This window comes from Artemia sp. Qi Xiang Cuo, chromosome 14 (assembly GCF_049724085.1).
Source record: "Artemia sp. Qi Xiang Cuo chromosome 14, ASM4972408v1, whole genome shotgun sequence".
Taxonomy (NCBI): Eukaryota; Metazoa; Arthropoda; class Branchiopoda; order Anostraca; family Artemiidae; genus Artemia; species Artemia sp. Qi Xiang Cuo.
This window is the reverse complement of record NC_142807.1, coordinates 59,890,385-59,905,265: the sequence shown is the minus strand read 5'-3', so window position 1 is coordinate 59,905,265 and position 14,881 is coordinate 59,890,385. Positions and strand designations below refer to the sequence as shown.

The following is a 14,881-nucleotide window of genomic DNA, read 5'->3' as shown; positions in this document are numbered from 1 at the left end:
CCTTGTACGTCCTTAATGAGAATGCTGATATAATGATTGTTTGACAAAATATCGATGGAGAATATACTATCCCGGAACATGAACTTTTATGTTTTATGTTGTTAAAGCTTCAAAACTAGCCTGTGTATAAAAATACAATCCCAGAACATGGATTATTCAAACTAGTGAGAATACTAGCTCCTTGGATTTTCTTGCAAGAAAGAAAACCTTCACAGTGGCGAAGAAGGGGAATTTCGGTTGTAGTTTTTACCATCTTATATTTTTTCTAGGGAATACCTTGTCCCTGGAAAGGTTCATGGCCAAAAAATTCCTTTTTATTTTGACCTTTAATGAATTGTGACAATATGATGTACGCCTCTTGGTCTATAGTCCAGTTGTTGGCACAATAGACTTGACAATAGACTAGCCATCTACACATAAAAATGTATAGATGGCTCTCGCGCCGTTGAGGCTGCAAGTCATTCTATCCTAGTTTAACTTGTTCAGTGCCTTGAAATACTCCTCCCTTTGCGATGAAAGTGGTATTAATCAAAACTGTATTAATAGTGCTATTCTTTGTGACTGAGGCTGCTGCTGAAAACTGGATTGATCAATGCAAAAAAGGTACTTTCATTTCTTTTGCTGTTTTGGCGCCATCTGTCATAGCCACACTCGTCACACGGAGAATTTATAAAAATATAGATGACGTTCCCTTCTTTCGCAAGCGAACAAGAACAGGACGCAGAGGTGGTAGAAAGAAATTTAAGATTGACGTGTTAGTCACCTACGGACGATTGGCCAGCCAAAATCCTAAGCGTGAGAGGTGTTTAGTCTCAATCCCGCGCGTAAGCCTACCGCCCCGGCTGATCCCTGACAACAATGCTCCTACCAATGATTTCGGGTTTGATTGTCCTCCAGTATTATCGCCGCAGGTTCTCTCTTGTAAACACCAACTTCCAAACTTCCTTCTGAGCAACGTCCGCTCACTAACGAATAAAGTAGATGAGTTAGATGTCATTCTACGTCAGAATAATATCCATATCGCCGCAATTAGCAAAACATGGCAGCTCGACGAAACAAGTGGAAGGATGGCTGGTTACAAGATTTTCTTGAACACTAGAACAGACAGGATTGGCGGAGGTGTTGCCCTGTATGTACGCGATGATATCCCCTGCAAATATTTAGATAACTTCAATGACCCTAACCATGAAACGATCTGGGCATTATGCAAGCCAAAACATTTACCACGAGATGTCTCTTGCATCATTATTGCAAGTATCTACTATCCTGAAAGCGCCAAAAACAGACGGCTGTTGGTATCCTACCTTCAGTCTACGTTAGACACATTACGTCAGCGGTATAGCCGCCCAGGCTTCATAATAGCTGGTGACTTCAACCAAACAAAGAAACAATGGCTTGCCAATACGCTGGGTATGTCACAAGTGGTCAAGATACCCACCCATGTGACCGGGAGCACCCTTGACCTTATTCTTACGAACCTTGCTCCATATTACAAAGACGTGTCTTCGAACGGGCCATTGGGCAAATCGGACCATCACACTCTGCTGATGAAGGCAAAAAGTGAAATCAGGAAGCTTAAGAAAATAAAAGTACTCCGGAGACCTATCACGAAGTCTGCTATTAATACGTACGGATTGTGGGTCGGTACTCACTGCTTCAGCGAAGTATACAACGAAAGCGATGTCAACAGGAAAGCAGAAATATTTCAGTCCCTACTCTATGTCAAATACTTAGAAATTTTCCCGGAAAAGCAATTTGTCGTGAGCGAATCTGACAAGCCCTGGATCACTCCAAAAATAAAACAGCTGAGTCGCGAAAAAAACACTGTAAGGCAGTCAAGTGGTGACGCAACGTCGTTACGATTATTAAGAAACAAAATAGTTAGCCTTTGTCGCGAGGCAAGAAAGTCCTTCGGAAAATCCCTTTCGGACCCTGAAATAAAAAAGGATCCCCGTAAATGGCACCGTCTAGTGAGGCAGATTGCTGGAAAAACAGTATCATCCAGTATCCGTATTCTGAACGATGATGGGTCACTCGTGAGTGCAAATGACGTCAACAATTACTTTACTGACATTTGTACATACTTTCCTGCCCCAACTAACACTGAAATAGAGAATCTACTGTCAATATGCCCTGACGAAGGTGAAATCAAAATAGTTGAGCATCAAGTTTTCAAAGAGCTGAACAAGTTGTGTCCATCCAGTAGCTCTTTTCCTGAAGAGCTGCCTATAAGGTTAATACGAGAGTTCTCTCTTTTCCTGGCCAAGCCACTTGGACACATCATCAGCTAATGTTTCGCCCAGTCAACTTTCCCGTCGTGCTGGAAACGCGCATTTGTGCGTGTTATACCGAAGACTAAAACACCCAAATGTTGCAACGAGTTACGACCGATATCAATCACATCTACCTTTGCAAAAGTCACCGAGTCATTCATCCTGCGTGAATTGCTCAAGCAAACGCGGGAAAACATAGACCGTTACCAGTATGGCGGCCTCAAAGGTTGCAATACGTCGATATACCTCGTGCGCCTAGTTGACATTATCTTTAAGCGGCTTGACAAGGGCAGTACCTTCATCGACCTAGCTCTCGCCGATTTCAGGAAGGCATTTGACCTGATTTGTCATCTTACGGCAGCAAAAAATATGCGAGCAATGGGCGCACAGAAGCGGTCTCTTGCATTAGTGATGAGCTTCCTTCAGGACAGAACGCAGTGTGTATTTCCATTGTTTGAAGGTGACTTGATCTCATACTGGTCTAAACTTACCTGTGGAGCCCCTCAGGGTACAAGACTTGCTGGTTTCATATTTATCTCCCTCATCAACTTCCTCCTTCAGAATTTCGAAGAGCGACTCAAATTCGTCGACGATTTATCATTTGTCCTCAAATACCTCGTCAGAGAAGGTGTAATCGAACGTCAGTTCAGCGAGACCCTTCTGGCATCCTTCTCTGAGGACTGTGAACGTTACAAGCTGACACTGAATGCAGATAAATCAATGATCCTCAGGTTTTGCCCCTTAAGACGTGATCTGGAATTCCCGCAAGTCCCTTTCCCTGTTGTTCCATCTGCAAAAATCCTCGGAGTCACATTATCGATGGACTGCACATTCACCGAACACGTGGAGAAGGTTATTAAGGCCGGCAATGCATCATTTCAGATCCTAGTCCTGATGCGCAGGTTTGGCTGCGACACTCAAAGCCTAAAAAATGCCTATATTACGTATGTGAGACCTCTACTCGAATATGCCGTCGCTGTCTGGGGACCTTTTGTCCAGAGCACCAACTACCTTTGCGATGACCTTGAATCTTTGCAGAAACGAGCTGTTAACATAATCGTTGGTAACAGAAGTGACGACTACAACAAACTCTTGCAAGAACTGAACGTTGAATCTCTCAGCGACAGACGATTATCACTGATCATGTCCCTCGGCAAGTCACTGCTATCTTCGCCCCATCACAGACTGATCCTCCCACCTGATGCTCCTGTTAACCAAAGAACCAGATCCCAGTCGAAGCTACAACCCCCTGTCTGCAGGACCAACCGCTACAAAAACACGTTTGTCCCCTCTTTCGTAGAAGCATACAACAAGACTTAGTATTATTTGAATTCACGTGTTAGTGTTTTTATAGTGTTATTTGTATTTTTTTTTTTTTTTTTCATATTGTTGTAAAGACGACATAAATTATCCATGGCTACGCTGTTCGATCTTAATAAACCTATGTCTATGTCTATGTCTATGAATTCCTTTGTTCGTGAAGACAGAGGTTCGAGTCCTGGTGTCGCTGGTTATTTACTTTGGAACGAGGATAAGCGGCGTGGATCTGCAAATAGACTTGAATTCCTTTGTTCGTGAGGACAGAGGTTGGAGTCCTGGTGTCGCTGGTTATTTACTTTGGAATGAGGATAAGCGGCGTGGATCTGCAAATAGACTTAAAATCCTTTGTTCGTGAGGACAGAGGTTCGAGTCCTGGTGTCGCTGGTTATTTACTTTGGAACGAGGATAAGCGGCGTGGATCTGCAAATAGACTTGAATTCCTTTGTTCGTGAGGACAGAGGTTTGAGTCCTGGTGTCGCTGGTTATTTACTTTGGAACGAAGATAAGCGGCGTGGATCTGCAAACTCAGCCAGAGTCGACCTAGCTCCGAATGGGTACCTGGAAAAATCTGGGAAATGAAACAGGAAGAATGTGCGAAAGTATAGGATGGCTGGCTGAAGAGCGTTGAAACGTAGATCAGCACCGCTGACATGGACTGTAAAGTCCAATCCCATATTCTTTACATTTTTTTGCCTTTTGGTCTATGATAATATCTTTGGCATCTTATTTATTATTGTAAAAAACGTAAATAATGTCTTGATATTTTGGGCTGATGACCTAATGGCTCCTCAGTGTCTTGGCAACGGCTCCTCATTGCTGCAATGGTGATCTTTATTCATATGTTGCTACTGCACATAAAGGTCGTATCTGAAATTTCCAAACTTCTGAAATAATTGGCCCAATACCGCTCGCTAAGCTTCATTCATAGAGAGAATCAACAGGGTAGTTTACGCTCAATCATAATTCTAATCTCCTGATTTGCATTATCCTGTTGACTCTTTCTTTGAGAACAGTTTCGCAAATGGTTTTTCGGATAACAACCTCAGACTGGTCAAAATGTCAGGTGTTAAGTATGCCGCATTTTGATTGTGACCGGCCGATATATCATAATTTACAACTGATTCTATTTAATATTTGTATATCAGAGTATTTCCTTAATAAGCATCGTATTCCTTAATATGCAATTAATTACTATAATGAAGAATTTTATTGATGCGACACAGTCGTGGACTCTTGAGTTTATCTTAAAGTGTCACTTTGGACCTTTAGAATTATGGATACAAGCCTCAGTATTCAGACATATGGTGAAAATCTAGTATGAACTGCCTTCATCTTCACGACGCACAGACATTTTTAACCTGAACATTCTACGTCTGCCCAACCCTTAAAAGTAAATCACATAGTTAACACACGCATACGCAACTTCACGAAACAACACGAAAACGCAACTTCAAAGCTCCTTTCTTTGAGAACAGCTTCGCAAACGGTTTTGGCAGTTGCCTTATTCTCGTCAAAATTTCAAATACGGCCTTCAAGTATAACAGTGTGAATATACCTTAAAACCTTGAAGGCGTTCATTCCGCGTTTTGATGGTGACTGGCCGATATATCATAATTTGGAACTGATTCTATTTAATATCTATATATCAGAGGTATTTTGCAATACTTCAAGAAATGGTATTAATTTAACCATGTATAGTTTCTAAATTTGGATTTCTTTCGTTTTGAATAAGTGGTTACTATGTGATTACAAAAGTGCCTGGAGTAAACACGTTCCTCAAACCTTTTCGTTGTTTTATAGGAATTTAAATTCTCTTCTGATTCATACCATGTTCTGTTATCAGTTTGACAAGATCATTGCGGGATAAATAGATGTGATTATGTATAAGCTATCTAACACACATTATAAAGAAATACGAAAAATAACAGGTTAGGAGCAGGGCGTACAAGTTTGGGCTAATCATTGTAAATAGAGATTTTTGAGTCAGGGTTGGGAGTAAACTCCAACTCCAACCGATTAATTGACGCTATGACTGATGATACGATTTAGAACGTTCGATTTTAAAATTCGATTTTAGAACGTTCAGCGTGACATCAACTAATATTAAAAACTGGAGTTTAGCACATGAAATACGGAGATTGAGTCGGTATTAGCCTTAAAAAATGTAAAGTTGAGGGAATTGGCTCTCCTTGGAATCCAGGAGCGAGAGTTGGATTTATAAATCTGAAGAGCCAAAGTTTTCAAATCTTGGAGTCAGACTAACTCCAAATCTTGGTTACAATTTAAGATTTGACCCAAAACTTTCGTTGTAGTTTACTTCAAGTAAAGAGTAACCCTTGTCAACAATAGCCAAAATTCTTAAAAACGGAAGTTTCTAAGAGGGGTGTAGGTGAATGGGGTCCACTAGGTCCGCAACGCGCCTCGCCGTTGTATTTACTTTGTTAAGGGCTCATTGCTATAATTCCTCTAACTCTCATTATTCTGACTCTTTAACCTCATAAATCTCTCTTTCTCCCTCTCTCTTTCTCCCTCTCTATTTGAAAGAGTACTGACTTTTGTCGAAGGGTTATTGGAAACGCTCCTTACATTGCTTGATGATACTAATATTGTTGGAAAAGCAAACATAACATAGAATTGTTTCTGCTTTGTGGTTGATACCTTTATGGCCACTAAGGCTTGTGTCCATACATCGAAAGATTCAAAACCATGCTTCATGGTTCCCTCAGGGGTTAACTAATGGCTACATCTTGTCACTGTAACTGATACGCTCCTCGTACTTCTAGATGATTGTAATGTTCTGGGAAAAGGGGTTATCCAACAATCCCCTTTTTGGGTTTCCGATTCCCTTATTATGCAATTAATAACTATGATGAGCAATTTTATTGTTAAGATGAAGTCTTGCTTGATTCGTGAGATAATCTTGTAGTGTCGTTTTGAACCTTCGGTTGTATTGATACAAGTGTCAGTGTCCAGACGTCTGGTGATAGACGTTTTTATGTCATTGGATATCGTATGAAGCATTACCTTCCCAATTATTTGTCTAATGAGAAAGTGACATACTGTTTTACTATCAGTAAATACTTAGTAGAGTCTAGATCGTCATTCCAGGATTCTTTAGTGAAGAGTTGGAGCGTGAAGATAGAGTGTGCGCGGTAGTGTGTGGCTCTTAAGTTATGTATTTTGTCTTTAAATTTGTCATCGACTTTCAAACAGATACGTTTGAGAGTAATGTGAGAAAGTAAATTCTTTGGTATAGAGAGTTGAATCATTCCTCGACAATTGTCGCATACCTGTATATCGCCTTTTCTCAGGAATTGAATCATAGCACTCCATGCCCAATCTAATAGAACTTCTAACGACCACAAAACCGCTAGGCGAACAGTCCATTCGTATCCAAGAATCGAACAAAACATTTAATCTTGTCAACTTTGGCTCTATCTTCACCAAATACCAATGTAGATTTTCGGTTTTTTAGAGGCTTTAAGGACCTATTCGACTGAAAATGGATCTGAGCTAACATCACGCTACGACGGGGCATCTGCTAGTATCCTAAGTTCACCCGCCGTTGTTGAGAAGTTCTGAATTCTTTCAATGTGTAGTGCCTATACCTCCTTGACAGCTTCATCTTTTGGTGGCTTTTCAGGATTAGATTTCTTGTTAACACTTTTTTCGCAATTTCAATAAGCTGCAGCTTTCTCCTCGTTTTGCAAATTTTTTTGGTCAAAGTGCAGTGCCCATATCTCCTTGGAAGCTTCATCTTTTGGGGGCTCTTCAGGATTAGATATCTTGCCAACCGTCTTTTTTTAATTTTGTATAAGTTGCAACTGTCTCCTCTTTTTGCTGCTTTTTCTGGTAGAGTTATTGACGCCTATTAAGTTTGGAGACCTGTGTCACCATTTTGCCAGTGGTTTTGCATTGTTGACTCCTGTTAAGTACTTGGGTTGTAGGATGAGCCTTTTTCTAACTCTTTGTGGTGGTTAATCAGTGTCCAAATTCTGTCTGACAGCCATTGGTCTTTGCGCCTTTTTGGAGTCCAAGTGCTGAATGTGCTGCCTCCAATAGCCTTCTAGATTCGTTCTTGATGGGCTTCCCCCATGAAGCCGAGGGTTTGGAGTTGGTCAACTAATTTGGTGGCAAAATTGCTCTACGTAACTTCATAGCCCACGTTTCGCAGATTAAACCGTGGCTGAAATTCTGGTCGTTTATGGTGAATCTGGAGCTTGATCTTTATTGTGCTTTCATCAAGCTATGGTCTGGACCTGGAAGGTCCAGAAAATTCTGCATGTTCATATTGGTAGCAAGAATCATTAGATCCAGCTTTAAAAATGATTGTTTTCATGCTTAACTTATTTGCATAGCGTATTGCATAGTTGTGCGGTAGGTACTAGGAGAGATGTCAATGAATCTTTGGGGGTGTGTGAGGTAGCCCAGACGGTCCAACATATTTGCAAGATGTCCTTCAGATCAGCAGGAAGGAGAAAGGATACCCTCTAACCTCTCTTTATTTGTAGGGATATATTTGGGTAAGTTCGCAATGTGGAAGCTATGAGAGAGATTCCTCCTCTCTTATCGTGGAATTTTTTTGACTGAGAAATAATAGATTATATTCGTATGTTTATTGCGTGGAGTTGGCTTTAGATGCCTTCATTAAGAATTGGACTTTTCCCATATCCCCGCCCCTTGAAATTTGTTTTTGGCATTGCACCCCCCCCCCCTGCCTTCCTTGACTTTTTTGCAAATTTAAAGTGAACACCCCCCTCCTCCATAGTATTCAGGATAACCCAGAAGAAAATATGGGTAGCTAACAGAAATTAAATTTTTTGACAAGTGTTTTTTTTTAACGAAAGTAAAGAGTCTCATTAAAACTCAAAACCAGCAAAAATTACCCTATATATAAAGGGACTACCACCGACTCAACCTCTTCTCTCTTTCAGCCAAACTTTATCATTTTTTTCCTGTGCTTCAGCGGTAAAAGTCCTCATTTAAGTTTATTTGCTTGAAACAACAAAGTTTTAGTCCAAATGTGTTGAAAGCCAGTTGGTTAAAAAGCACTTGCAATTTCGAGTTGGCTATATGTGCTGCAATATACTTCCGCGTAAGATCTTGTTAAAATTTATCGTAAGGAGTGATGTAGCCGGGAGAGCTGCATCTAGTGTTTTCAGCGCCCTGGGACAATGTTGGTTCCCCCCCCCCTCCTCCCCCTTAAAAAAAACATCACTACCACTATGTAAGTAAGCAGAAAATCATATTATGGAAGACAAAAAAACTCAATTTGGTGCCCCCTCTGAGGCTGTCTTTGAGGAAAGCCATCTCCTCCCCCCTCCCCCAGCTAAGCCACTGAGAGCTGGCAGTCCTGCTTGTATCTTTTTTCTGGGCATTTTGAATCGATGGATAGAGGCGTTGTTGCCGATTTTTGCAATTTTCAAGCCGGCCAGCATTAAACATATCAGGGGACATTGTCGAAATCGTAAAGTCATCTACCTACCTTGGATCTGTCATCACGAATAACGTCTCAGTCGAAACTGAAGTTCTATCGCAAATGGCTGGAAGCAGCCCCTGCGGAAGGTACCGGTTCAATTGGAGGGACATCCTTACCCAGTACCTTTCAATGATTCGGTACTGATCTACAAGAAGCAGCCACGCTTGTACAAGACCGTTCAAATTGGAGGCGAAGAGTCACGTACTCTCTACGATCACCATTCTCTACACCATCTCTACGCAGGAGTCGGACAAACATTTTGGTGGGGGGGGGTGACCCCCACCCCCTGGATACGGCCTTGCATTCTGGTCATCAAAATATAAGAGTAACAGCAAATGTGTACTCTGTTAAAAGTAACACGATGGGTGATTCTAAGTGACTTGTTTATGCTAATTTCAGATCTTTTTATAGAACTTTTCCGTCAACCAGGGTTTTAGAGCAATCACACGAAAGACATTTTTTGTGTCATACTATATTATGATATATGATATTATATTATGATATTTTGGCTGAAGTTAGATTTACTGACCTGGAATGTATGTGAAGTAGATATTTAGCTGTACTTTGCTTGAAGAACATCTCTCTTCGGTATCCAAATGTAGTCTGTCAACATATTTGGACTCTTGGATTTTGGACACCAGCATATTTACCTTAATAGCGCCTGCAATTATTCATTTAACAAAATAGTTGCTGACCAGCGTAATGAAAGTTTTAAAGAGTGTGGGGCTGAGGGGGTCGTAGCCCCTCTGCTTATATGGACATTCCTGTCCTATTTGAGTTTTAAAGTCGTTCTTTGCTTTCATTTGAAACGAAATTTGTATTGACAAGCAATAACTACAGAAAAAATGTTTCTTTAATCTATTCTTTTCGTTATTTAGTGTCGTTCGTTTAGCTACTCTTTGTTTTTTGCTTTCTCTGTTGTGTATCATTTTCATATTTATCAACTTATACCCTCTTTTTTTGTTACACGTTTGTTCTTTCAGAGAATTACAAATCGAAATCGGGTCAGAGAATTAGAGGATTAGAGCGGTTAATTGAGAAACAGAACGATATAAGTCCTTCGTGTATGCCGAAATATGATTTGGATTGGATTAAATAATTATCGGGAAAAAGTTAATAATAAAGCTCGATGGTATTTTTGGGCAGAAAATACCCTCACATCTGTCTAATGACGTCCAAGAACTCCTCAAATAGGACACAGGGATAGTGTCAGGTATAGGTGGATAGTATAAAATTTAAGGTTTGGATTCCCATGTGGAGCATTGCAAGCATCACTACTGAGGTTAATATCTGTTTTTTTTGCTGACATTACTGAAGCGCCAGCGAGACTCGCAATTCTAGGACCCTTGCGGTTTAGATCCTGTGCGTACCGTGCAGGATCTTTCCTTTTGTCTCCTAATATCTCTTTTGACCTCCTAATATCTTTCCTTCTTTCCAGACATTGCAGAAACGTCAGCAAGACTCGCAATTCAAGGAGCCTTGCGTTGCAGATCCTGTACGTACCTTACAGGATAAACACAACAGAGTCCCGTATTTGGATCCCACCGTGGTTAGTATTATTTCAGAGACATCAGAAGATGAGCTCATGAATACTCGAAATTATGTTGGGAGAGTGTTAGACATTGAAGCGGCTAAAGAACGCTTACGGACAGTTGTCAAAAATATTGAAAGTTTAAGTGATGTAAGAATTATGGAAAACGCTGCAGAAACACTGGAAAATATGTATTCTTGTCGGGAAAAGTATATGAACAGTGAAGAAGCTGTAGTGGAGAAAAAACATAAAACGCTCCAAGATTTACAGCCTGGTACGAAAATCCATATCCTACCACCACCTCGAAAAAATAATGAGACTTTAAACAATTATTCCCATCGAGAAGAAGGTGAATATACAGATAAATTTACGATTGAAGAAAATTCAAGGAGATTTGGAGGCATGCAGTCTGAAAAAGAATTAGAGATGAATCAGTTACTACGTATCCTTGCTCCTGTAAAAGACGAGGTAAGTTCTGAAGGTTTTTCGGCTCTTCCTCAATTTTCTTTCTGAGAACGTAACTGCTACTACTAACAAGTAACTGCAGCACCAAGCCGCAGCACCATGGACCTTGGCTATTATACTTTTAACATGTTCACTGCAATCGCCGTCTTTACTGATAATTAAATAAAAAACAAGTTTTTTCAACTGAAAGTAAGGAGCATTATCAAAACTTATAACGAACAGAATTTTTTTTGTTTATGAGGAGACTATCCTTTCTCGTCACAGCTTCTTCCCTTCCCCAACACAGCTTTAATAGAACGCGAACACGCTAAATCCTAATTTTAGCTCGTGATCAGGTGTGGATGAAGGAATTTTGCTAGCCAACCTATTAATCAGGCTGATGACAAGAGACTTTTAGTAAAAATCATGCCCCCCCTCCTTTTCACAGTGGTAAGATCAGATGCAGAGCATAAAAAGGCACAAGTTTGAGCTTAGTTCCTATTGTACGTCAAACAAACGGAAGCAAGACACTTTTACTTTTAAAACAGCTTCTTATTCCAATTAAACGGCCCTTTTTGTTTCAGGAGTCGCTCCTGAAAAATTAGGACAATCAGTCAAACTTTAGCGTAAAGAGTGAAGCATTGAGGAAGAAGGATAACCCCTTCTGCGGTCACGCAATCATTTTTGTGCGTTTTAAGTTTTAATGTTGTTCCATAACTTCACTTGAAAAAAGTTGTTTTCTTTTATTTGATTTTTGATCCATTTAAAATTCCATCTCCTCACGGAAAACTCCTCCCGGGAAAGTTATTCCTAAGTAAAATAATTCCCCCCCCCCCCATGGAAAATTTTCGCAGGACAATTCCATCCTCGTCGAAATCCCCCCGTAAAATTTTTTGGGGACAATTCTGCCTGAAAAATTCTCCTTTGCATACTTTCATTTGGGAGAGACTTTAATTTCTAATCATGTTTTAAATCATGACAGAAATGACCCCTCTTCCGTAGAAAATTTTTCCTGGAAATCCGCTCCCCTCACGTGGAAATTGTTCCTGCAGAATTTGTCCGATGGAAGTTCATTGTCCGAAGTGGAAAATTGTCCAAAGTTCACCCTGGAAACTTCCCTCTCCTTCTCACAGTAAATTCTATCCGTGGAAACCCAGTGCCAGCAGAATTTCCCCTCCCACTCCAAAAACAAATGTCTGAATACTTTCCAATAACAAATACTATATGTAAATAATGGAAAAATATCATAACTAACAGCCCTTTTCCCAGGATTTCGGGGGAGGGGCGGTCACGTTATCCCAAAAGGCATATTTATTGAATCTTTTAACTATGCTTAAGAAAATGGATGTCTAAGAATTCTGATAGGAAACTTGGAGGGAAGGGGGTGTGGGAGGTGAGCTGGCTGGCCTCCATTCTTTTGGTCACTGAAAATGGGTACTAGAGCTTTTAGTTTCCGTTGGAATGAGGCCTCTCCTGATATTTTAGGGCCATTTGGTTTGATACGATCACCTCTGGGGAAACAAAAAAAAAAAAAAACACACATGTGTGATCTTTATTCTGGCAAAAAAAAAAATACAAAATTCCATATTTTTGCAGATGGGAGCTTGAAGCCTCCACGCTATGGTTCTCTGATACGCTAAATTTGATAGTGTGGTTTTCGTTAGGTTTCCTAGACGTTTAGAGGATGTTTCCCCCCTTTTTCAACTGTCAGGCAAATTTTCTCAGGTCGTGGATTTTGATGGGTAACACTAAATTTGATGAATTATATATATCTTGAATCAGAACAATAATCCAATTATTTGATACTTCTATTGATATCAAAGTACCGTTTTTCAGAGTTTTGGTTACTATTGGGCCCAGTCGCTCCTTACTTACATTTCGTTACCACGAACTGTTTGATACAACCTAGGTAAACGAAGTCTTACCTTCACTTATTCCCAGTATTAGTGACTTAGTCTTCTTATTATTAATTTTCAAACCTATTCTTGCACCATGCACCCGCAGAATCTCCAAAACATTATTCATTTTGCCGACATTTTCATCTAGGATGCTCAAATCATCAACGTAATCCTAGCTCAGGAGAGTCCTACTTCCCGAATTGATTCACGGGAAAATGCAAATTTTCATTATGTGAAATTATAGTCAGGCTTAGAGGCATACAAAAAACCTGCTTATTGCCGAATAATTCCATACGGTAGTTGATTTTTTTACGATCAGCTAGACTTTTTCTAATGTCTTTAAAAAAATTCTAATTTTTTAAACTTAAGACTTTTTTAATTTTATTGAAAAGCACGAAAAAAGATTTTTTTTTGTAATTAGCAACCAAACTTTTTTTCAAAAGAAGAAGCAAAAAACTTTAAATTTTAATATATTATGAAAGAATCCATAACATTATTGTAAATTTTATAAATATTTTATAATATGTAATATTAATATATATTATATAAAGTTTGGGCGAGACTTCTTTTGTTATATTGAAAATGATAAGGAAAATCCACGGTAATGTTTTCCAGGCTTAGCGACAGTTTTTTCCCGGCAACTAATTTTCTCTTAGACATCCTGATATAGCATCATTTTTTCCAAAATTTTATCCAATTCGTTTTTGTTTTAGTTTTTCGACGAATCCCCCCACCACCTCCCTCCAAACTTGTTTAACTTTTAAAAGGGGTTGAATGAAATTCATTTTGATTGTATGATGCCAGAGAGTTTTTTGGCACGAAATTTTTTTTAGCCTAAAGCCAAATAAGTCTTGGGGGGAGGAGGGGTCAGGCGCTTCTAAGGAGCGGATTTTTCAGCCCAAACATACCAATGGTCTCTACTTTTACTTGTTTTTACTAGAAATTTTCCTTCCCTTGTCGATTTTAAGGATGTCTAAAAAAACACCGGATTTTGAAAAGCCCATTATATTCATGTGTTGTTGTTGGCAATATTGTTTTGTTATCACTGATCATGAGGTTATGTTTTGAAATAGTGGTTTTGTTTTCCAGGTTGAGGTTTGTGATGTAATTTTGTAAATATAGTATGTATATGTGTAAATTCAATTTATTGTAGATTCAAACCAGATGGGTTTTTTTCACACATTCTTTCTTAGAAATTTTGGCCTCAAACTAATCTTCAGGTATTGCACTCCCTCTTCTTGCCAAATAAAACAAATGGGATGGCAAGAACAATTTCAAAAATCCAATACTTGTAATGAAAAATAGGCAGCGTTGACTGATAATTAATGTACTGTATTTGGGTTTTTTTTAGGTTAGTTGTAATTTAATACGGAAAACTAGCTCAAAGTTTGGAACTGCAAAAGTTACACTCGCTCTTAAAACCGTTAAAACATCGGAGAACCAGAAACACTTAAGAATTTTTTCCTAATTGGGAGCAGGGTGTGGTGCAAAAACTGCAGAGATATTAAGAAAAAAATAAGTGCGTTGTTCCACTGAATAATTGAAGGATAAAAGTACATTTGGTAAGAAAAGGTTGTTTTTTCGTTTTTTTTTTTCTTTATTTTGAGATCTTGAGGCACTTATTGTAAAATCAGGAGCTGAATTTACTACGGGAAAAAATTTAGAAATATTGTGGAAAGATAAAGGTATCGCCCACTGAGTAGTTGATGGATAAACGTCCTTTCAATCTGAAAAAGCTGTTATGTGAAGACATATACTAGGAAGTTAAATTTACCACTGAAAAAGACACATTCTGTAAATTCAGGAGGTAAATTTATCACAGAAATTAAAGAAAAATATGGGTATCGTTCCACTGTACACCTGAAGAAGAAAAGTACCTCCAATCTAAGAAAGCAGCTTTTTCTTTTCCCTCTCTTCTTTTTTATTGAGACACACT

General features: G+C 39.3%; 1 protein-coding gene across 1 annotated transcript in view; it reads left to right on the top strand.

Moving 5' to 3' along the window:
- The window catches only part of LOC148944707 (uncharacterized), a 117,698-nt gene that overhangs the window by 102,455 nt on the left and 362 nt on the right, over positions 1-14,881 (top strand). Inside the window, exon 7 of the mRNA XM_089100083.1 lies at positions 10,511-11,071. Within this exon, the coding sequence (XP_088956209.1) occupies positions 10,511-11,071 (561 nt within the window). The remainder of the gene's footprint in view (positions 1-10,510; positions 11,072-14,881) is intronic.